The sequence below is a fragment of the Geotrypetes seraphini genome, chromosome 13 (genome assembly GCF_902459505.1).
Source record: "Geotrypetes seraphini chromosome 13, aGeoSer1.1, whole genome shotgun sequence".
Lineage (NCBI taxonomy): Eukaryota > Metazoa > Chordata > Amphibia > Gymnophiona > Dermophiidae > Geotrypetes > Geotrypetes seraphini.
Genome location: NC_047096.1, coordinates 78,012,813 through 78,037,843, shown reverse-complemented (window position 1 = coordinate 78,037,843; position 25,031 = coordinate 78,012,813). Strand labels below are relative to the sequence as shown.

The 25,031-nt window shown below is 41.9% G+C and overlaps 1 protein-coding gene across 5 annotated transcripts in view; it reads left to right on the top strand.

The window, feature by feature from the left end:
- ARHGAP23 (Rho GTPase activating protein 23) overlaps positions 1 to 25,031 on the top strand; it is a 136,675-nt gene that overhangs the window by 78,334 nt on the left and 33,310 nt on the right. For all 5 annotated transcript variants that reach the window (XM_033918431.1, XM_033918430.1, XM_033918429.1 and 2 more), the window contains exons 3-6: positions 9,393 to 9,423; positions 9,779 to 9,877; positions 14,329 to 14,407; positions 20,547 to 20,601. In XM_033918431.1, coding sequence (XP_033774322.1) covers positions 9,393 to 9,423; positions 9,779 to 9,877; positions 14,329 to 14,407; positions 20,547 to 20,601 — 264 coding nt within the window. The remainder of the gene's footprint in view (positions 1 to 9,392; positions 9,424 to 9,778; positions 9,878 to 14,328; positions 14,408 to 20,546; positions 20,602 to 25,031) is intronic.

Genomic DNA, 25,031 nt, shown 5'->3' with positions numbered 1-25,031 from the left:
TCTCCTTCTTATCCAAGCTACTAGAACATACTATTCATTGCCATTTCCTGGACTTCTTTTCATCTCGAGCTATTCTAAATCTACTTCAGTTGGGCTTTTGCCTACTCTGTCCATAGAAACTGGTCTCTACAAGTGTGTTCATTCTGCTGCCCCTCAATATCTCTCTTCGCATCTCTCTCCTTATACACCTCCCAGAGAACTCCGTTCCTCAGATAAGCCGCTCTTAGCTGTACTCTTCTCCTCCACTGCCATTCCTTTCATCTATCTTCTGCTCCCTATGCCTGGAATAAATTACCCGAGTTTGTCCGTCAATCCCCTTCCCGTGTTTAAAAACAGACTGAAAGCCCACCTGTTTGATATAGCTTCCAACCCAGCCAGCTGGTTAACCGTTCTCCTTAACTGTATCCATGATATCCTGTTTGTCTGTTTTGACTGTTTAGATTGTAAGCTCTTTTGAGCAGGGACTGTTTCCTTCTTCTTTGTGACTCTGTGCAGCGCTGCGTGCGTATGGTAGCGCTATAGAAATAATTAATAGTAATAGTAGTAGTAATGAGCTGTTCTGGCCAGATCCAATGACCTGCCTCTAGTCTCATGCTTCTCAATCTATCTGCTGCCTTCCATACTATTGATCACCACATACTCCTGGGATTTCAGTTCTCTCCTAGTTTTCATCCTATCTCTCCCATCACACTTTCAGTGTATGCAAAGGGGGATCCTCATTTCAAGGTAATATATAGAAATAAAACAAACCAAAGCAAATAAGGTAAAAACCTTTTTTATTGGGCTTACTCAATGCATTTTATGATGAGCTTTCGAATGTAACCCTCCTTCAGATGTGAAGAAGGGGTTACCTTTGAAAGCTAATCATAAAATGCATTGAGTTAGGCCAATAAAAAAGGTATTATCTTACGTATTTCCTTTGATTTTGTTTTATTTATTTCTAAGAGGTCTGTTCAAAAAGTTTCAGGACTGATTTTCTAAAAATTTATTAACCAGTCTTACAACTTATTCCTTTGGGTCCTGTTCAAAGTACTACCGATCAAATGAGATGTATTAGAAAGCCAAAAAGTAGCCGGAAAAAGGATCTCGGAAACCTGCTCAGAAACAAAATCTTTTAGTATTCCATCTCCTTCAAGGTACTCCCTTTCCCTACGTATACACTTTTCCAGCGTTGTTTCCATGTCTGGAAACAGTCCTTAAATGCATCTTCAGAAATCGCCAAAAGCTGCTGCGTCAAATTTTGCTTTGTCTTCATTGGTATCGAATTGCTTTCCTTTCAATGTGGATTTAATTTAGGAAACAAGAGGTTGTCAGCAGGAGCCAAGTCAGAAGAGTAAGATGGCTTGGGGAGAACTGTCATTGCTTTTTTGCACAAAATTTGTAGATTTTGATGCATTCAAAATACCTTCCATGATTCATGACATGTTCCCTATAAGCCACTTTCAATATTTCATAGGTTTCTATAGCGGTCTTACCCAATTTAAAGCAGAACTTCATTCTGTAGTGCTGCTTATTGAGGTCACATATGATGAAAAATAGCCAATCATGAAAACACAAAAACTGTTGTAGCTCGGAGACGAAAACAGATATCAACAAATGGAAAGACGGAGGTTCCTTGTGAGGTTTTAAGCTACTCAATGCCGCCTAGCGCATCTCAAAAGAACTTCCCGTTGGCGCGCAATTCAAACTGTCCTGGAACTTTTTGGCAGACCTCATATTACTCTTTTTGAAGAAATTAAAGAATTTGACAGTCCCTTTGCATTAACAGAAATAACAGTGTTAAGAATTTGAAGCACAATAAACGCAGAACATGAGGGCAGATAAAGATCAAATGGAAGCAGCAGGTTTAGATATCCTTCTGGCAGAATTTTACCAAGAGATGTCATTTTGAATTGCATCTGTATTAGAAGTATTTAACAATATTATTGAAAAAGATGTGCTTCCTAAATCTTTCCTTGAGGTTTCCATATCTGTTATACCAGAAGACGGAAGAGACGCTTTACTATGTGCTAATTATAGACCTGTATTTAGTAAAGAGATATTGTGTCCAGGATAGAGAACTTTATCCCTACTATTATACATCCTGACTAAACAGATTTGATCAAAGATCACCATGGTTCTGAACATGGAGATTAATCAGTTTGATGCATTATACTCAGCATGACTGCTGTGGTGTTAGTCATTAGATGCTGAAAAGCTTTTGACAAAATTGAATGGCTTTTTGTTAACAGCATTGGGAAAAAATTGGTTTTGTTGAGGATTTTATTTACTGGGTAAGAACTACACTCCCCCTCCATATTCGTGGGTATGGCACTCGCAACTTTGATTGTTCGTGGTTTTTATCCCTCTACCAGACCTCACTATAACTTACTTTTTAAAGTCTCCACAACTTACTTAGGGATGACTCTGACCAACTCTAGCCTTCTGGACCCCTCCACAACTTACTTTTAAAGACTGGTAGTCTAGCAGTGATGTGGGGCAATCTTCCTATGCTCCTGCCCCATGCAGAGCTGTGAACATAAATGGCTGCCATAAGTTCCCGTGAGACTAGTGGGAACTCTAGACAGCCTACGTTCGCGGCTCTGCATGGGGCAGGAACGTAGGAAGATCGCTCACCAGACTTTAAAAAGTAAGTTGTGGAGGGGTCCAGGAGGTAGGAGTGGGTCAGTCAGCCCTGAAGCTATCCGCAAGTTTTTCTTATTCGCAGGCTGGCTTTGCCCCTAACTCCTGCGAATATGGAGGGAGGAGTTTAAGTATGTGACTCCCAATGCTTCAGTTTTAGTTAATGGATGGCATTCAAAAACTTTTGCTATAGCCATAGAGCCACTAGCAATTTGACAATCCAAAAATTTACATGGTATAATAGTTGGTGAAGAATATTCGATATCATTATATGGTGCTGACACTAATTTTTCTAACTTGCTTAGAGTCACTGCCTTGAATAAAGCAGTTAATAAAAGACTGGTGCAATATCAGGTTATACAGTTAATTTTTCATAATCTTAATTGATATAATGGATTCACTAGAGGTAGGTCTTGTCAGACATATCTGATCAATTTCTTTGACTGGGTGACCAAAGAATTGGGTAGATGTAGTGAATTTAGATTTTAGCAAAGCTTTTGACAGTGTTCCATACAGATGTCTAGTAAATAAACTGGATGCCCTCAGGATGGGCCCCAAAGTGACAAGCTAGGTCAAGAACTGGTTGAGTGGAAGACGACAGAGGGTAGTGGTCAATGGAGATCGCTTTGAGGAAAGGGATGCTACCAGTGGTGCACCTCAAGGTTCTGTCCTTTGGCCTGTTTTTTTTCAACATTTTTATAAACAATATAGTGTTCCCCTGTGAATTCGTGGTTGGTGGTTTGCGGTCCTGGTCATTCGCAGTATTTTCTGACCTTAAATGACCGGGCTGGAGAGGCAGGAGAGGGCAGCCAGAGCGCCGGTGAATGAAGGAAATCACTCGCTGTATGCTCCGACCGCCTCTTCCTGTACTAAAGTCGGGCCTTACCAATCAGGAGCTGTGTGTCAAAGCAGTTCCTGATTGGTGAGGCCTGACTTTAGTACAGGAAGAGGCAGTCGGAGCATACAGTGAGTGATTTCCTTCACTCGCCGGTGCTCCTGCTGCTCTCTCCTGCCTCTCCAGCTGCCCTCGCCTGTCTCCCCTGCCTAAAAACCGTATTTGCGGTTTTTTGAAATTCGCGGGGGTTCCTGGAATGGAACCCCCGCAAATTTCAGGGGAGTACTGTATTGCTGAAGGGCTGTCAGATAAGTTTTTGCCTCTTTGCGGATGATACCAAAATCTGCAATAGAGTAGACACTCCGGATGGTGTGAATAACATGAAGAAGGACCTAGCGAAGCTTGAAGAATGGTCTGAAATTTGGCAGCTAAAATTTAATGCTAAGAAATGCAAGGTCATACATTTGGGCTACAAAAACCCAAGGGAATGGTACAGTTTATGGGGTGAAGAACTTATATGCACGACAGAAGAGCGGGACTTGGTTGTGATTGTATGTGATGATCTTAAGGTGGCCAAACAGATTGAAAAGGTGACAGCGAAAGCTAGAAGGATGCTAGGGTGCATTGGAAGAGGTATGGCCAGTAGGAAAAAGGAGGTATTGATGTCCCTGTATAAGACTCTGGTGAGACCTCATTTAGAATATTGTGTACAATTCTGGAGACCACACCTTCAAAAAGGTATAAAAAGGATGGAGTCAGTCCAGAGGAAGGCTACTAAAATGGTGCTTGGTTTTTGTCATAAGGCATTTGGGGACAGACTTAAAGATCTTAATCTGTATACTTTGGAGGAAAGGTGGGAGATCGGAGATATGTTAGAGACATTTAAATGCATACGTAATGTCAATGCGCATGAGTTGAGTCTCTTTCATTTAAAAATAAGCTCTGGAATGAGAGGGCATAGGATGAAGTTAAGAGGTGATGGGCTTCAGAGTAATCAAAGGAAATCCTTTTTTCCAGAAAGGGTGGTAGATGTGTGGAAAAATCTCCTGGAAGAGGTGGTGGAGACAGACTGTGTCTGAATTCAAGAAAGTGTGGGATAGGCACATGGGATCTCTTAGACAGAGGAAGAGATAATGATTACTGCGGATGGGCAGACTGGATGGACTATTTGGCTTTTATCTGCCATCATGTTTCTATGTCATCTAACTCAGATCTTTGGGCACTATGGGGTCAATTCAAGAAAAGTCACTTAGGCACCAAAATTTTGTGTGCCAAGTATGAATTTTTTATTGGCAGTTAAACATGTAATTGCTGGAATGGAATACTGGTATATGTTAGCATTACACGCCAGCACCATGTCTAAATGCAGAACCTTATGCATGTAACTGATAGTGTTATATAAAGTTCATGCAAGAATAATCATAACCCTGGTGACCCACCCATGCTCACCCCCACAAGAACACTTCCTATGCAATTACATGCTAGAAGATTTACAATTAACATTTGAGTGATATCCCATTCTGTAAAGTGCTGGCATAATTTAGTGCCAGTTATTGATAATTAAATGCCAATGAAGGACCACTATGCAATTAAGTTATGCATGTAAGTGGTATTGTTCTATAACTTTGTGCAATTATATGTGTTCTCCATTTATAGAATTAGATGGAATGGGGCTTAAGCTTGATACACGGTGCAAACATCTTTCAAAAAGTGCAAAAGCATTGGAAAATTATTAAATCAAATCTGTTTCTTGATGGGAAGATTCAGTATCATAAAATTGATATTTTTTCTCATGTAACATTTATTTGCTCAGCTTCCTATTTATTTATTTACTGCCTTTTTGAAAGAATTCACTCATGGCGGTGTACAGCAAGAATTAGTCAAACATAAGCAACAAACAACTACAGCACTAAAAAAATATTCAAATTACAATCCAAAGTATGGCTTAGTAAGCTACAGTACATGATAATGTCAACACAATACACAATAAAAAATTTTAACGGATAGCATAGGGTGTAAGCAATGATGGAACATGTAGGGGTTCTTTTACTAAACTGCAGTGCTAATGAGCCCATGAGGCATCACTGTGCACTAATTCACTGTTCTTCAACCGCCGGTCCGCGGACCAGTGTCAGTCCGCAGAAAATTTCTGCCGGTCCGCACAGGGCCGGCGAGATCGAGTCGGCAGTTAAATTTCCTGCCAACTGCGGTAGTGTTGGAGGGTTGCTGTTCCTCTCAGCCTCGGTTGATCAAGACAGGCTGCCGATGTCGGGGCCTTCCCTCTGTGAGTCTCGCCTGTTCAGAAACAGGAAGTTGAAACAAAATAGGTGGGACTCAGAGAGTGAAGGTCCCGACATTGGCAGCCTGTCTTGATTGCCGCCTCTGCCGAGTTGCTGAAGAGGGCTGCGGGGAAGGTGCAGGTGGAAGGGAGAGAGCTACAGGTGCAGGTGGAAGGGATATGGTCAGCGTGTGTGGAAGCAAGATCCTGGGGAGCCTTCGACAGTGGCTGTCTCCCCTCCCAGCAGCTCTCATACTTGCCAGGGCAGTGATTCATCGGCAACTTCCTCTTTCCTCAGAGGCGGTAACGGACCCAAGGCTGCCTAAGTAAATCGCTGCTGCAGGCAAGTACTGAGAGCTGTTGGAAGGGAGGGGGGGAAGCTGCTGGATAAAGGGAGAGCTGCTAATGGACCTGGAGGGAGGTAGAAGGAGAGATGCTGTTGGGAGGGAAGGAGGGAAAGGGATGGGAAGAGAGTTACTGTTGGATAGGGGGAGAAGGGAAGGGAGAAGGAAAAATGGAAGGAAACAGCTGGCAGGGAGATTAGAGTGGGGAAGGGGTCAGGATGGAATGGAGAGATCAGATGAGGGAAAGGGGAGAGAGAGGAATGAGAAAGTAGAGAGAGATTGATGCTGGAAAGGGGGTTAGCAGAGAAATGAGAGAGGGATAAAGATGCTAGATCTGGTGTAGGAGAGATAAAAATGAAGAAAGCAGTGAAGCTGGAATGAATCATGTAAAAAGGAGAGAGGAAGCACAGGCTAGATGGAAAGGGGAGAGGGGCATAGAAAGAAGTCAAATACATATGGAAGGGGGAGAGGGCAGACAGTGGATGGAACGGGCAGATGCTGGATTGAAGAGATAGGGCAGATGCTGGAAGGAAAAGAGTGAAAAGAAGATGAAAGCAGAAACCAGAGACAACAAAAGGTAGAAAAATAATTTTATTTCTATTTTGTCATTAGAATATATCAGATTTGAAATATATATCCTTCTAGAGACATAACTGGGGACTGCAAAGCCCAGGCAGAGCTTCTTTAGCTTCCAGCTGGCTTAGGGTAAATCCTCTAACACTATTCCTGTCATGTGTGACTGCAGTATTCTGTTAGCATGATATTTCTGTATAGCATTTTGTAATAACTTGGCTTGTTCAGTTTTCTTGATAGTAGAGGGGATATACATGAAGGGGAGGGGAGACAGGGGTTTTGTTGGTCCTTGCTCTGTATACAGGTATTTGTAATTATAAAATCACAATTGTACAGAATATTGTTTCTTTTTATACTTTAATAAAATACATTCAATATAAAATCATAACAGTGGCTTGTGCAGATGGGATCAGATGGTTTGCGGGGACCGAGCTCGCGGAGACAGGGCGGAAATGTTTTTTTTAAATTTCAGTCTTAGTAGTTTGCCGGTCCACAAAATAATTCTTTTATTTCTGCCGGTCCATGGGTGTAAAAAGGTTGAAAAACACTGCACTAATTGATTCACTTGGGATTAGTGCATGGGCCTTTACAGCCTATAAAATAGGTATCAGTAAGGGCTCATGTGATAACTAATAGTCACGCATCAATTTCAAAATTAGTGCATAGTCATTAATTAGGAAAATGGGAACGTCAGTCTATTTTCTGGCAGTGGCACGAGAGTGGCCTTAGCTTGTGGAAAAGATGCATAAAGGCCACTTACGCTGCAGCTGTAGTAAAAGGAGTAATAGGAGTAAGAAAATAAGGGAACTTATTGAAAGAAAGTTTCACATGAGGTTAGAAGGTGCTTGAAAATGACCTTAGCTAGGATAGAAGTGGGTAAACATGTCTTGTAGGATGCGCAGCCAGTATCAGTCCTATCTTATCAATTTTTCACCGAATTAAAGAAACACATGCTTAACTTAACCCCCCTGTTTTACAAAAGCGCGGAAGAGGTTTTTAGAACCAACTGGCACACTGAATGCTTTGCACTGCTCCAACGCTCATAGGAACTCTAATTGTCGGAGCACCGCAGAGCATTTTATTAAAAAAAAAAAAGGGGTGTGGGTGGTTTAATTTGGCAAATGAAGAAAATTTAGAATTAAATACGAATCATCGATTGCTCCTAAAGAGGAAGGAAGTTAAGGCCTTCCAAAGGTTAAAATTTATTTCTGGTGTCCTGAATTAAGATCTTTATGCTATTGGAAGAACAGAAAAATCTGAACAGAAAAATATTGGGCTCTCCCCAGTACCATTGGAAGCATTAATATTTACAAAAACGCAGGAAAGACACTTATTTGCAATGTCTTAATGATATGGAATTGAGTAAATAAGACAGCATGGGGCTCTTGTCATTACACAACTTATACTCCTCTGCTGGCACAGAGTTTGTGAGAAACATGTGAAAAGATCTGTTTCTAACTCCAAAAGGAAGTGAAAATATCCTCTTTTTGCACAACTGTTAGCAAGGAATAGTTTCAAGTTTTATTATGACTTGCTATACCGTTTTAAATTCCAAAGTGGTTTACATCATTCAAATTCTAAAAATTCTTAAAAAAAAAAAAAAAAAAAGATGGAGGTGGGAGGGGGGGGGGGGGGGGGGGGGGGGGCGGGGAGTAGCTTTCAAGAAGGATTGACTTTGCCAGAAAAGTTTATCTTGGGCATGATGTTTACTGTTATAGATGTTTTAGGTTTCTTCAACACCTTTTTTTCCCCCAAATCTGTTTTTTTGGTTTTATAATGTGGTAGTTCATTCCTGTGATGATCTTTGAACCAATCAGAATGTCTTGAAGATACAAGGCAATATGGCCCTGATTCTGTATATCATGCCTAAAATATTGACGCAGAGTAGTGTGGCACTAAGCGTGATTCTACAAGGTGCGTATACCTTTTTTAGAATTGTGCTTAATGCTGGTATGAGACACATGGGCTCCTTTTACTAAGGAGCACTAGCGTTTTTAGCGCACGCAGGATATTACCGCATGCTACGTGGCTAGAACTAATGCCAGCACAATGCTAGCGTTAAGGTCTAGCGCACGTGCTATTCCGCGTGTTTATGCCCTAACGCGCCTTACTAAAAAGAACCCATAATTTAAGTACAGGTGAAAACCAGGTCTAAATGTCTGCACCTGTTTGCTTGCATCGGGTGATTATATAACAATGTGCCTAACTTTTAGGAATGACCCCAATTTAGAGAATGACATGGTGGCAGAATTCATCACCATTCCTGTCCCTGCGGATAACGGAAATCATCCCATGTCATTCTTTAAGGAGAGAGGGAAGAATCGGACTATGAATGGGCTCAACCACTGGTATAGAAGGACTGAGGCTGAGATAGATGCTAAAGAATGACACAGGATGTTTTGCCGCAGTTATCTGCAGGGACGGGAACAGTGATGCATTCTACGCCTGATCACACCCCCTTTTCAAATTCAACTGATGCAGACTTTACAGAATCGTGCTAAGTTTTTTTAATTAGTTTCAATTAGCATCAATTATGAGGTGTGAATTGCCAGTTTTTGGCACCATTTAATTATGTGCATACATTGGCTACACACATTGATATATATGCACAGCTTTAGGTGTCATTTATAGAACTTGGGTGTGTGTGTGTGTGTGTATGCATCTGTGGATGGCTTATATAGGCATATGTATTTATTTTTACTTATTAACACAGCTGGTAATGCAAGTTTTGTTTTTACAGGAGGAGGAAAAGGACAACAGGAATCAGACAGGTAAAACCTCTGACTCATTCTGTGCTTTATTCATTCTTCAAGTCTGTTACCATCTGTTCATGGGTGAGTGACTCCATCTTTTGTCATTTGGTGTGACTGTTTTCCGTTGCATGCATGTGTATAATTCCCTCTCTTGACAGTTGGTCACCATTTGCATATATATGTGTATGTGACTCCACCTCTTGTTGGTCATGTCCTTGTTCTATATCTATAGGTTTTATATTTAGTGGTGGGTGTTATGCTAGGTACACATACCATTTGGTGTATATGCAAGTATAATGTAAGTATAGCTGTGAAACTTACTGCAACTCCCTATGACTTCTTGTTCTCTCATTTTGCTGATTTCTTTCTTCAGCTGTCCAGTCTCCATGCAGTCACTTAGAGCCCATGGATACTATTTTTGTTAAGAATGTGAAGGAAGGTGGCCCTGCACATCTGGCTGGACTCTGCACAGGTGAGATGGGAGAGCAGAATTGGTATCACTTGTGGGCTGTGTTTGTAAGGCAGTCTTTAAGAGTGTGAGGAAAGAGAAGCAGATATGACCAGGTCAGTGATAGGAATGGTGGAGAGACAGAGGTTGGTTTATTCGAAAGCACTTATGCAGTGCTGCTTAAAAATAAATTGCTAGTGGATCTATGTTAAGGCTGCCAACTGGATCCAGATTTGCAGGACAGGGTTGATCATGTCCTGGGTTTACCTCATTGCATGCAAGGACATGCATTTCTGATTTTCCCATTGCATTTCTTATGAAAAACAAGGCTACAAGTCCCAGCATGCACTGGGGTAAAACTAGGACTGGATCAAACTAAACTAAACTAAACTAAACTAAACCTTAGGTTTGTATACCGCACCATCTCCACAAGCGTAGAGCTCGGAATCCTGTCCTGTGAATCAGGGTCCAGTTGGCAGCTTTAATCTATGGCCATTTTATTTGTAAAATGGCTAAAATTGTGTTTAAAAAAGGGGAGTAATAGTGGCAGAGGGACAGGAAGTTGCATCATAAGGAGGGGCCTGGCAGAGGTAAGGCTGCAAGCACTGTTGAGCCGGCCTGTGTAGGGATTTGCTTGCTCTTCTACAAGGTATATGCCAGCGGCAAGGAAGGTGACTTGGAGAGTGGTAAATCGTGTGTGTTGGGGGGGGGGGGGTTTCTCCATGGGAGGAAGGCTTTTTATTGTTCCTGTGGGGTGGTAAAAAGCATTGCTCCCACACCCGCAGTAAAAAGCTTTTGGCTCTTTTTTTTTTTTCCAGCAGTTTACCACAGCTACCTGCAGTTGCTTTTTAGATTGTGAGCCGCCCAGAAGGCTCTGACACTTGGAGCAGGATAGTAAATTTTAATAAACTTGGAAACTTAGTTGCCTATTCCCGTGTCATTCTCTAGCTTAAAGTTGTATGTGGATTTTTGGAGTGCCGCTTAAACACATACCTGCAGCTGACGATACGCAGATCTTTAACAGTCAGTTATGTGTTTAAAAGTTAAGAGCTCCTTTACTAAGGTGGACTAATAAGAACATAAGAATAGTCTTTATGAGTCAGACCAATGGTCCATCAAGCCCAGTAGCCCGTTCTCATGATGGTCAATCCAGGTGACTAGTACATGGGCAAAACCCAAGGAGTAGCAATATTCCATGTTACAGATACAGGTCAAGTAATGTCTTCCCCCATGTCTTTCTCAATAACAGACTTAAGTATGGACTATGGACTTTTCCTCCAGGAATTTATCCAAACCTTTCTTAAAACCAACTACGCTATCCGCTCTTACCACATCCTCTGGCAATACATTCCAGAGCTTAACTACTCTCTGAGTGAAAAAAATTTCCTCCTATTGGTTTTAAAAGTATTTCCCTGTAACTTCATAGAGTGTCCCCTAGTCTTTGTAATTTTTGACGGAGTGAAAAATCGATCCACTTGTTCCCACTCCACTTGTACCTACTCCACTCAGGATTTTGTAGACTTCAATCATATCTCCCCTCAGCTTTCTCTTTTCTAAGCTGAAGAGCCCTAACTGTTTTAGTCTTTCCTCATACGAGAGGAGTTACATCCCCTTTTTCATCTTGGTCGCTCTTCTTTGAACTCTAGCGCCAATATATCTTTCTTGAGATAATGAGACCAGAATTGAACGCAATACTCCAGATGAGGTCACACCATGGAGCGATACAGGGGCATTATAACATTTTTAGTCTTGTTAACCATCCCTTTTTTAATAATTCCTAGCATCCTGTTTGCTTTTTTGGCTGCCGCCGCACATTGGGTGGAAGGTTTCATTGTATTGTCTACAATGATACCCAGATCCTTTTCTTGGGCGCTAATCCCCAAGGTGGACCCCAGCATCTGGTAACTGTAATTCAGGTTATTCTTTCCAATGTGCATCACTTTGTATTTGTCCACATTAAATTTCATCTGCCATTTGGATGTCCAGTCTTCCAATTTCCTAAGGTCTGCCTGCAATTTTTCACAATCTGTATGCGTTTTAACAACTTTGAACAGTTTAGTGTCATCTGCAAATTTAATCATGTCACTTGTCGTTCCAATTTCCAGATCATTTATAAATAAGTTATATAGCACTGGTCCCAGTACAGACTCCACTATTTACTCTCCTCCATTGAGAAAAATGACCATTTAACCTACCCTCTGTTTTCTATCCGATAACCAATTCCTAATCCACAACTGAACTTTGCCACCTATTCCATGACTCTTTAATTTTCTCAGGAGCTTCTCGTGAGGAACTTTATCAAAAGCTTTCTGAAAATCTAGATACACTATATCAACCGGCTCACCTTTATCCACATGTTTATTCACACCTTCAAATAAGTCAAGGAAATTGGTGAGGCAAGATCTCCCTCGCTGAACCCATGCTGACTCTGTCTCATTAAATCATTTTTGTCTACGTGTTCCACAATTTTATTTTTTATAATTATTAATACCATTTTGCCCGGCACTGAAGTGAGGCTTACCGGTCTGTAATTTCCCGGGTCTCCCCTGGAGCCCTTTTTAAAAATCAGCATAAAATTGTCCACCCTCCAATCTTCAGGTACTACAGACGATTTTAGTGAGAGGTTACAGATCACTAACAGCAGGCCAGCAATTTCATGTTTGAGATCTTTTAGTACCCTGGGATGTATAGCATCCGGTCCTGGTGATTTATCACTTTTTAACTTGTCAATTTGGCTTTGTACATCTTCCAGATTCACCGAGATTTCTTTCAGTTCCTCTGCATCATCACCCTTGAAAACCATTTCTGGTTCAGGTAGATCTCTTACATTTTCTTCCGTAAAGACCGAAGCAAAGAATTAATTCAGTCTTTCTACTATGGCCTTATCCTCCCTGAGCGCCCCTTTTGCTCCTTGATCATCCAACGGTCCCACAGATTCCCACACTGGTTTTCTGCTTTGGATGTACCTAAAAAAATTGCTATGAGTTTTTGCCTCTTTTGCAAGTTTCTCTTCAACTTCTTTCTTAGCTGCCTTTATCAATGCTTTGCATCTAACTTGCCAGTGCTTGTGTTTCTTCATTCGTATCCTTTTTCCATTTTTTAAAGGATGTTTTTTTGGCTCTAATAGCCTCTTTCACTTCACCTTCTAACCATGCTGGCTCTCGTTTCCTTTGCTGATACGTGGAATACATCTGGTCTGGGCTTCCACAATGGTATTTTTAAATAACATCCACGCCTGGTTTACAGTCCTAACCTTTGCAACTGATCCTTTTAGCTTCTTTTTAAGCATTTTCCTCATTTTCTCATAGTTGCCCTTTCGAAAATTAAACAATCCTACAGTAGATTTCTTTTGCGAAGTTACTCCCGGTATCAGCTCAAAGTTGATCACATTATGCTCACTGTTTTCCAGCAGATCCAATACAGTTAACTCCTGTACTATGTCTTGCATTCCACTAAGGACCAAATCTAAAATAGCACCTCCTCTAAGAAGCCCATAGAAATAAAATGGACTGTGAAGTACTTAACACGTGCTAATTCATTAATGCACCTTAATTAAAGGAACACTAAATGTTAAGTTATGTCACTGAATGTTGATCTCTTGTTGTCTGCCTGCCTCTCGTTCTCCATCAGTATATTTGATTATTTCTGTATCTCTTACTGTCGCTCAGTTTTTCTCTGCTGATGGGGTCATCTGTCGCTCATCTTCTTTTGTCTGCTATTTTGGGTTCCTTCCGCCAGGCAGATAGTGATATGTAGTGGCGTAGTGAGGGTGAGAGGCACTTGGGCCGGTGGCACCCCTTCCCTGCCCTCTTCGCCCCCACCCCCATCTGCTCCTGTCCCACCCCCTCCTGCCGTGCATTCTCCCCTTCCTTCCCATCAGACTTCTTTAATGTTCACAACCTAAGCAGCAACCCCAAGCTGCTCGTGCCAGCGTTGGCTCTTCCTCTGACATCACTTCCTAAGTGCGGGTCCAGGAAGTGAAGTCAGAGGAATACCTGACAATGGCACAAGCAACAGGTTGGAGTTTGGGGTTGTTGCTCGTTCTGCGAACGTTAAAGAGGTATGGGAGAAGGGAAGGGGTACGCAGGGGGTGGAGAGGATGACGGTTGTCATCACCCCAACCAAGACAGCGCCCGGGGTAGACCGGCTTCCCCCCTCCCCCTTACTACGCCAATAGTGAGTTGGTATAAGAGGGTAGCTCTGCTTTTGTTGGACTGTCCTGGAATGTGATAACCTAGACCTATATTCTTTAACAAGTTTCTGTAGACAACAAGGTTGATACCAACTTCTGTCCCTGATTCCAGTGGGAACAGTTGCAAAGTCACTGTGTCATTCCAGATTGAGGGGATGAGAGCCCTTGGAGACATGCAGGCTGGCAGAAGAGAGATATGGGGCAATAAGGGTGGTTGCTCTTTTGAACGGGGAGCCCTGGCCTGTGCTGGCCCTTCTGATGAAATCTATGCTTGTGTTAACAGGGGATCGGCTAGTGAAAGTAAACGGAGAGAGCATTATTGGTATGACCTACTCCCAGGTCATAGCTCTGATACAGAACAGGTGAGTAGGAGAGATTCATTAATAGTAGGAATTCTTACAGTGTAAACTGAATTATGTTTTCCTTCATGTGGTAAATTCCTTTAGTATTTGTCTCATATAAATTAGAGTGTTTGGATGGCATGTTGGTACTGGACTTTTAGGACGTAATTTTCTAACTATATATATATATAAAATCATGCCAGCTCAAAAGATTCATCGACAAAACCTTCGCCTTCCAGGCGGCCAGGCTGAACCCTTGGCTAGCCCAAATGATGCTAGAGGCCCCGACCTACCTAGACTTCAGAAAACTTCTCAAAACACACCTCTTCCGCGAACAAGACCCTTAGTCCTTACTCCCCGCATACACTCCAACCCCCCCCCACCCCCACCTCCCTCTCCCCCCCCCTCTTCTGGTTTCCCACTCCCTCCATTTTATCTTCTAACCCAACTATGATAAACCTGTGCCTCCTTCCGCGCTACCTGCAATTCCGATAAAATTTTTGTAAATCCGGGCTCAGACCGGATCCTAATGTAACGAATGTAAACCGCCTAGAACTCTCTGGGTATGGCGGGATATAAGAACCTAATAATAATAATAATAATAATATACGTGTATATTTTTTCCTGTGTGGTTATAGGCAAATTTTAAAAAAAAAGTCTTCATGTTTTGGTTTTTTTTTTAAATTGCCCTGTGGAATTTATGTGCTTACATTTACATCTGCTTCTTACTATGTACAAATTTTCTTGGTTATTTTTTGCTCATACATTCAATTTTTTTTTTTTTAAAAGCATGTGCATTGAAGCAAATCTTAAATTACCTTATCACTTTAAGCAGGCAATAGAGGGTGTAACCTGCATAGAGTGGACAACTAGATGGACCATACATAGAGGGTAACTTTATAAACTGTTTCTGTATGTAACACACATAAATGGGCTCTTATAAAATTACATTATTCCTAAAAATACATATGATACACACTGGCAAGTACTTGTTTACTAGGCATGTTCAGACATAGCGTGTGGGTGGAGTTCCAGTTTACACGCATATGTGTATTGTACACATGCACATTTAAAATCTGCTTTTGAGCCAGCAAAAAGTCAGCGCCTTCAACCTAGGCAGGATTTTTACAAGATTTATACATAAGAATAGCCTTACTGGGTCAGACCAATGGTCTATCAAACCCAGTAGCCCGTTCTCAAGGTGGCCAATCCAGGTCACTAGTACCTGGCCAAAACCCAAGGAGTAGCAACATTCCATGCTACTGATCCAGGGAAAGCAGTGGCTTCCCTCATGTCTTTTTCAATAACAGACAATGGACTTTTCCTCCAGGAACTTGTCCAAACCTTTCTTAAAACCAGCTATGCCATCCACTCTTACCACAACCTCTGGCAACGCGTTCCAGAGCTCAACTATTCTCTGAGTGAAAAAAAAAATTTCCTCCTATTGGTTTTAAAAGTATTTCCCTGTAACTTCGAGTGTTCCCTAGTCTTTGTAATTTTTGATGGAGTGAAAAATCAATCCACTTGTACCCGTTCTACTCCACTCAGGATTTTGTAGACTTCAATCTCCTCTCAGCCGTCTCTTTTCCAAGCTGAAGAGCCCTAACTGTTTTAGTCTTTCCTCATATGAGAGGAGTTCCATTCCCTTTGTCATCTTGGTCACTTTTCATTGAGCCTTTTCTAGCGCCACTATATCTTTCTTGAGATAAGGAGACCAGAATTGAACGTAATACTCCAGATTCTAGTATTTTATAAAGACACATACACTTCTCCCTCAATATTCGCGGGAGTTAGGGGCAGAGCCGGTCCGCAAATATTTAAAAAACTGCTGGTTTTGACCCCCCCCCCCCGCTTTCCCTTGGAATTAAAGCTGTATTCCGAACCTTCCTCGCCTCCATCCTGCTTTCCACCGAAATCCCTTAAGTCTTACCTGGAGATCTAGCGGATTTTTGGGGCAGGAGCAATTTTCTTACTCTCCTACCCCATGCAGATCGCTCATAGGAAATGGCTGCCGTGAGCTCCTGTAGTCTCTCGATGCCTTTGACAAACTCTCAAGTAAATGAGAACAAACCACTGGTTCAAGACTCATATGTCTTTTGCACTAGAAATGCAAATATAGAGGGTAATTTTAAAAGCCAGTTCTGCATACAAATCAGTGCTTTATGAGGCAATTTTATAACATGGTGCCTAGGGTAACAGGGCTGGAAGATGCCTATTATATAAAGACAAATGTAGGCCCATTTTAAATAAGATGGCTAGTGGGAATGGACACAACGGTACTGTATAAACTGGTTTTAACAACCCAAAAGATAAGAATCTAGTTAACCTCAATCCAATAAACCTCCCACTGCAATCTTAATTTTTTTTTTATGGACCATCAGAATTTACATATCTTCAGGAAAAAAACATTCCAACGGTAGTGAATCATTCCTCATCGGTCCTTTTTTGTTCTTCAAAAAATATTTAAATATTTTATATGCTCAATATCCTTTCATTTAATAACAATGATTTATCAAGTACTTAGCTTGGATATGTCATCAAAATCCAAATTTTCCAAACTGTCCACAATCATGGTTTCAAAATATTCAAACTGTATCCCCAAGATGAACTCTCAACATAGTACTATGTTTCACTAACAGTTGCTTCAGGGAAAAAGCTCATTCTACAAGTTTCTGATATTAGATTCTTTATTTTTGGATTTTCAACCGAACTGTGAGGCTTGCGGTGCTCCAGAGCTTCCCAGTTTGACCTGGACATCTCTGCCTGGGAGAAGATACAAATTCTGTGTTCAGAAGTATATAGCTGGGAGGACAATTCTTTTACAGGGAACCTGCTTGACCAGCTTGCCCTAACACTTTGGTGGCTCAGGGACCGTTCCCCTGGGAGCATGACTCGCTCCTGGTTTTTACCAGAGCTTGAGCACCCCCTTTGTTGAATTTTCTGTGCTTTTATTTAGCTCTCCTGGGATGTTTTTTGGCACTAAAATGTTTTCCTAGCAGCCTTCTTTGATTTTAAAAGCCTCTGTCTGCCTCAGAGCACCTCAGTTTTACTTAGTAGTTTATAATTTAGTTAAAATTTGTTACACTGCTTATCATACTTCTAAGCAGTGTATCAAATAGTATTAAAAAAAGAGGATTTACAAACTAATAATACAAATCTATGATTACAGTACATTACAAACATATTGGAGATAGGAGGATAAGGGGGGAAATCCATAAAATAAATAGGATAGTAGAACATTTATGGGAAGTACATAGGGGAGGAGAGGGGAGATCTTGTCTCAGCTGTGGCCGAAAGGTTAAGTTTTAGTTTTTGCCTGATCTGGGCCCAAAAGGTAAGTTTTAGATTTCAAAATCATCAGTAAATAGGAAGGTTTTCAGTTTTGATTTGAAGTGGTTTAATTGGTTTTGTTCTCTGATATAGGTTGGAATAGAATAGAATTAAATCATTCCAGCCGGACTCCTCAGGCAGTTTTAATGTGGATTCATGCTAGATACACGCTGGATGGATGGCTGAGGAGCATCCATGTTCACGTGCCACAGGAGCTCCAGGCATAGCCCCCTCTGGTCCATCTAGGGCAGGGGTAGGCAATTCCGGTCCTCGAGAGCCACAGGCAGGTCAGGTTTTCAGGATATCCACAATTTGTATCTCAAGGAAGCAGTGCATGTAGATCCATCTCATACATATTTATTGTGGATATCATGAAGACCTGAACTGCCTGTGGCTCTTGAGGACCGGAATTGCCTACCCCCGATCTAGGGCATCTCATTCACAGGTGGCTTGGATTGGGGGTAAACCACCCCCCTAGAGTCCTCAGGTAGTGATGGTGGATTTGGTGAAGCGCAGATGCCTCTGGTCCCACGAGGAGACAAGGTGGCTTCTGAAGGAGTTTAATGTTTGCTGCCTATTTAAATTGTCGGGGTAGTAGGGTCATGCCTGTGATTGAGCAGGGGGGTTTGCCCTCTCAAAGCTGGGTTCTCCTGCCAAAGAGTCATCCACAGAACACAGAGGTCCAGTTGGTGGAAGAATGGGGATCAAAGTCAATGCCCTTAATATCCCAGTCTGAATCTTCAATCTTGGATGATGCAGAGTGTCAGACGGGCCACCAGCCAGGAGTCTGTGGCAGCCCTGGATCAGGGGGAAGACCTGACGGTGTGCCACCTTTTTAAACAGGTGACATTGCTAGAGATAATTACAGAATTATAGACGCATAGAAACAAAATCCTTGTGGGAATTAAAGCTTGATTTACCGCAGACCTTTGAGGTTCAACTTTCAGTTATGAGCAGCTCTAAGGCTCAGACCACATTTTTTCTTTGCATCCAGATATTATTGAGATGCTGACAGAGCTTTGGGGGACTCCTGAAGGTCCCTTGTGGGTTGCCAGTACAATGACAAAGATGTGTCCAGTGGCTCAGGATTTTCAGCATTTGTTTGTCCCACCAAAATGGATTCGCTGGTAACGTGGGGTCAGGTCATAATTCCTTTTGGAGCTCTCAACAATCTTAGTTCTTGGTAGGGTCCACTGCCCATAGATCATTTCAAGGATCTCGTCAGAAGTTTAGAGGCTCCAGGAGAGCTTAGACCTCCTAATGCATGCCCTGCAGCAGTCTCCAAGAAGTCCAAGTAAGGAGAGAGTTTGCCAGCCTATTGGGAGGCTTGGGTAAGGATTTGCTCAGATCAGTGGGTACTGGACATCATTCGAGAGGGATACAAGCTCAAATTATTTTGTCCTCTACTAGACCTAATTGTAGACTCTTTGACTGCTCATCCAAAGAAAGCAGCTTCTGGATATTTAGGCCATAGAACCTGTGCAGCTGAAAAATCATGCTTGGGCAGATACTTCATATATTTCATCGTGCCCAAGAAAGACTCAGATGATGAGCCCAGTCTTGGATCTGAAGTCGGTCAGAGTATTGCTGAAGGTGCTCTGATTCTGAATGGAGACCATGTGTTTGTTTATACTACGATTGTAAAGCTTGTCTCCTTGGTCCACAAGGTTTCCTTTTTATGAGTGGTGTTGATTTTATTTATTACATTTTCACAGTGTATGTTTGACCCCTGAAGCAGGCATGTTATATGCCAAAACACAGTGCTGTGTCGGGCTGACACCTTTGTGGATGGACACAATAAATGTTTACTTTGCATGATCCTTTGGACTTCCTTTTTTGTGGAAAGATTGTTGTCCCATCCCACTTCTTGGTTATCCACCCTTAATACTTTTTTGGGTCCCCGGTGCTTGCAGCAGACTCAACTGCCCCACAATAGACTCGTATGCCTTTTGCACTAGAAGGGAAGATTAGGTTCTTACCTCAATAATTTTAATAGAAAGGTGTATGAGTCTTGATGGCCCGCCCTGTCAGATTTCAATTAGCCTACTTGCTCTCTCAGATATTTATGTATTTTCAGATGTTGGTGTCTGTTGTCAGACAGTTCTGAAGACTACTGATTGATCTTTGTTCCAGTGAGATAAGCGAGAGGCTTGACAGCTACATAAGTGTTAGTGCTGGTTGCACTCAGGTAGGTGGTTTGTTCATTTCCACCTTGTTTTCAGTTATAATTATATTGGCATTGATTTATTGCCTTTGACTTGTTGCAGATCAGAACAGAATTGGCTGGTTGGAGAGTACCCCGTTTCCCACCTCCTTATCTCTCCTCTTATAGGAGTTGTTCACTGCTTTGATATGAACTGATGAGATATGCCACATCCCAGAGATGCAGGAGGCAGAGCAGAGAGAAAAAGGTAGATGATGCCTTCTATAAACTTGCAAGTAAAGGAGAATAACCCACTGGTTCAAGACTCATATGCCTTTCTACTAGAAAGAAGATTATCTAGGTAAGAACCTAATCTTCCCACCTGAATAATAAATATATGCAATACTACTTTGACAATGTGTGATGCTGTCGCTGGTCTGCTGCCCTTCTCCAAGACAGCCACAGCAATTTAGTGGTATCTATGAGGTGGTCAACTAATCTAAAGCCTATGTAAGCCTTCTGGGACAGATAAATATATACTGAACCTAAATGTAACTCACCTTGGGTTCTAAAATCTAAATACAAATTCAAATTGACTTTTAGTCTGAGTGATTGCAAAGGTATCCTGCTTAGAACAGATTCCTCCAGACAGCTTTTTCATCATTTTTTTATTTGTTTTGTTCACAGTGAGGATGCTTTGGAACTCTCCATTATGCCTAAGGATGAGGATATTTTACAGTTGGTAAGTGTTTTTGAGTGCTCTTGTGGTGGACCAGTGAACATTTTGGGTGTCCATGAAGGTAAATGCAGGTGCGATGGTGTTCCTTTCCTTACAGCTTTCGCAGGTTTGTGAGTTGTTCCTGGGACAATATAGGATATGCTTGCTCTTTCCTTTTCTAGCACCTAGACATGCCAAGTAGCTCTTTCCACGCTATCTGAAAGCAGTTATTGCACTTTCAACTTGACCTGGAACTGGAAAAAAATCATCCAATCAATATTTGTTCAGCTGGTGGCCAAAGGCTAAATTGGGGGGATTTGAACCTTGGTGGGGTGGAAGGATTGTGCAAAGAGCAAGGGGCCAAAGGGTAATTTGGAATGGGGAAAGGTTTGCTGATGAATGTGGAAGGGCCAAGGGGCTGGAAAGGGGGTAAAAATTGGATTGGTTGCCTGGAAGTTATGTGGGTGTCGGCTGATATTTAGTGTCAGCATTTACATAGCTAAGTGGGCATGATTAGGACTGTTTTTTCTGTGGTCCTATGTGGCCAGTTAGCTATGCAAGTACCTGCACTGAATATTACTGGTACCAAATAACTACCAGCTCCTCCCCGATTCTGCCCCCATTACCGTAACTCCTATCTGCAGCTGGTTCAAAAATGTTTTGACTTGATACAGCCCCATTTTTGAAGTAGTTTTATTGTGGAAACTACCACATGCGCTATATTTGGCTTCAATTCCTTTTTGATATTCGCTAAATGTAACATCACATTGAGTTTATCCAAACCACAAGATTACAGAGAGCTGTTTTACACGTTCCTAGTAGCAGTTAAGACTCCCAATGAAGGCTGTTTAGGCTGAAACATGGACGTATCGAGTCTTTATTGGAATGAATAAAACTTTCTAGAACCCAGAGGTTGCCTTTGCTGTGTGTTTCTGACTTGATATGCTACCTTTTGTGACTCAGCCAAAACGGCGGTTTACAAAATACATTAAGCAAGCAGAAAAAAAGAAATAGAATGCCAAAATACAAATAGGAAAGCGCTAAAACGTATCTCTTCGTCCAGTGACATCCAAAACAATCTTATAACCTACTTTAATTCTTAACCAAAAATGTAATGTAACATCTTATTGTATGCCACATAGAATCCCAGTTGAAATTTGCAGGGTATATAACACATTGTATGGTATGGTATGGTAATAGTTAGGGTGACCATAGGTAAGGAAAGAAGGGTAGAGAAAAGAATCCAGAAGAGATGAGAAATAAAAACAGAGGGGGGAAGATGGGCTCTGTGCAACACCTGCAGCCCAGGGCTAAAGTGTGGTCGGACAAAAGTTTTGAATCTAGGGAGTGAATGCTTGGATCAGAGGGCGAAAGGGAGGACATTCCAAAGTGAGGGAGCAGTATGTGGTTAATGGCACTGCCTGGTTAGTGACGCCGAATACTGGTGGATAGCTAGCCCCAAGTAATTTAAGCGGGCAGGTGACAAAGACAAGCAGATACAATGTCAACTGAAACCGTAACAATAGGGAGTATGCATAGAACAATAAACTGGCGTTTTTTAATGTTATTCTATTTATGTTTAAATCCTTTTTTTTATTAACATTTTCCACCAATACAAACTCAAATCACATCACAAATACAATTCAAGAAACAACCCCAATAATCCCTCTTCCTACCCACCCGAGGAACAGCCACCCAACCAAGTTCAAAATAAAATTGGAGTGTGTCAATTCAAAAGTCGACTTCTGGCATGTGGTGTATCACAGAACGGTAACCAACACTGGAGAAACAAAGTGCCCGGCTTAGAATCCAGTTTGGGAAGAGCCTGACGTTCAAATCTAGCCATCTGTATTATCAAAGTCCGCCAGTGCATTAGGGTCGGGGTTTGGGGCGACAGCCAACACTGTAAAATGGCCTTGATGCCCATAAGTATAGATTTTTGAACAAAGCTTGCTCCTCCCGATCGCACTGGGAACAAAGACAATTTCAAAGTGAAGAGAAAAGTGTCAGTAGGCCCCCAGGTACAATTCCACATCCGTGCTATCTGGTTGTCCAATCGTCGCTAGTAGGCCTGGATGCCCGTACAGGACCAGAACATATGTCTCAAAGTAGCTCAGGACGCCCCACATTTAGGACAACAGTTAGTAAGGCTCAGCCCTGCCCTGTATGCTCTAGTAGGTGCAAAGAAAGCATATAAGACAAACTTATAGTATCGTTCTTTTTCCGCTGCAGATTTCAGTACTTGAGCTCCAAGTTTCACACTTTTCTTAATGTTATCTGCTGAGAGAGGCAACTGGAAATCCTGTGTCCAGCGTGCCACCACCTCTGCATAATTTATGTCACCTGCCAGCTCCTGCAAAAAATGATGATGAAAACGGAGCGGTATAGGCACCTGGGCAGTCAAACATAGAGATTCAGATAATTTCTCCTGAATCTCCTCTATTAAGGCAGTGCAGGGCAGAGAGTAACATAATGATATAACTGTCTGTAGGAATACCAGCCCTTATGTCCTAAGTGAAAGGACTCCTGCAACACTTGAAAGGACTGCAAATTACCATCGGCCTGTAACACCTGAGCCAAATACAGCATACCCTTCTGAGTCCAGTCAGAAAAGGACCCCCTGACACACCCCCAGAATAAAATCTCCATTACCCCCTATTGGTAGGCACAAAGCCACATATGGAATAATATTTAACAATTTACAAATACTTTTCCAAATTTTGCGTGCCAGAAATAGAAATAAATCACCATAAGAAGGGGTGTACTTCAGCAATTTTTTAACATGAAGTAAATAGCTAAAATGGTAGGTGTTGCTGAAAAGTGGGTAGTCCCACAGAACCAATCATTCACATGTCTAAGTTGGCAAGCCAGATTAAACCTTCCCAAATGGCCCCCCACAAGTATTTGGTTAAGGATCTCTGTAATAGTAACAGGTGACCCTGCTGTAACAGCAATGGCAAACTTTGCTGAATATAAACCCATTGGGTTATCACCATCATATTATGAAGTGCTATTTTACCCTTGTTTGCGTAAGCAAGGGTGTCACATTTATGATATAGAGTTGGGTCAGATCCTGCGGTATGAATATACCCAAGTATCTAAGATGGTGAGAAGTCCATTCCAAAGGAAAGTGACCTGTCCAATTTTCCCAGACCGCTGATTGTAGCACAAGCACCAAGCACTTTTGTCGATTCAATGTTAACCCTGAATATACATGAAACTGATCCAACAACTCCAGGGCTCACGTCAGCGAATGCTGGAGTTTTGCCAAGGTTAACAGTAAATCATCAGCAAAAGCTAAAACACGGAGCTATGAAGAGCCTTCAAGTAACCCCACCAACTCATCATCCCTCTTCATGGTGCGAATAAGAGGTTCCAAATATAGTAGAAATAATAAGAGAGACAAGGGGCATCCCTGACGTGTCCCTCTGCCCACCCCAAATGCTGTAGTAAGACTTCCATTTACCAAAATCTTAGTAGTGGGAGTAGTATATAAAGCCTTCAAAGCATTCAGGAACCATTCCCCAATAACAACATATTCCACCGTTTGAAATAGGCTATGCTAGTACACTTGGTCAAAGGCCTTGGCGGTATCCAGCCCCACTAATATACCCGGTATTTGCATAGATTGGGCTCTAGCCATTGCCAACAAAGCCTGTCCTACATTCAAAACCGAATGTCTGCCCTGTACAAAGCCCACCTGCTCTGTGGAGATGATGTTTGGCAGAAAAGGGGTTAAACGATTAGCTAGTAGGCAAGCCAAAATTTTCAAGTCCACGTTTTAAGGAAATGGGGCGGTATAATTCCACCTTCTCCCTTGGTTTACTGGGTTTCGGAATTAAAGTGATGGTGGGCTCATTAGCATAGGTTGGAAAGGTACCAGTCTCCAAAGCCCTTGCATAATATCGAAAAAGGGGTTCACATAGTTGTGGTGCTAACATTTTATAAAATTTGAGGGCAAATCCGTCTGGTCCAGGGGCAGTGCATGCGTGTAATTGTTTTATTGCTTTCTGAATCTCTGGGCCCTGAATGGGTTTATTTAAAGCTACACGTTGCAGGGCTGTAAACTGGGGCATGCCCGCATCCTCTAAATAGTCCAAGATATCTGGATCCTGGTTAGGACCTGGGGTGGAGTAGAACGTTGAAAAATGTTGGAAAAAAGCATCCACAACCTTGTGGGGCCTCGTTGATTATGAGTCAGTCCCCCGCCTAATCTTAGCTATATATCTATCATCCTGCCAATTTTTAGTTAAAATGGCCATCATTTTCCCCGTTTTATTTCCATAATGATAAAATTTAAATTTGCAGTAAAAAGGTATTTTTTAGTACAATCATGCAACAATGCATTAAGCGCAACCTGAATCGAGTGAAGCTTCTCCTGCAACGGAGATGAGGGTTGCCTAAGATAACAAGCTTTCAGGGTTACATAGCGTTTCTTTAACTTGATAATCCAT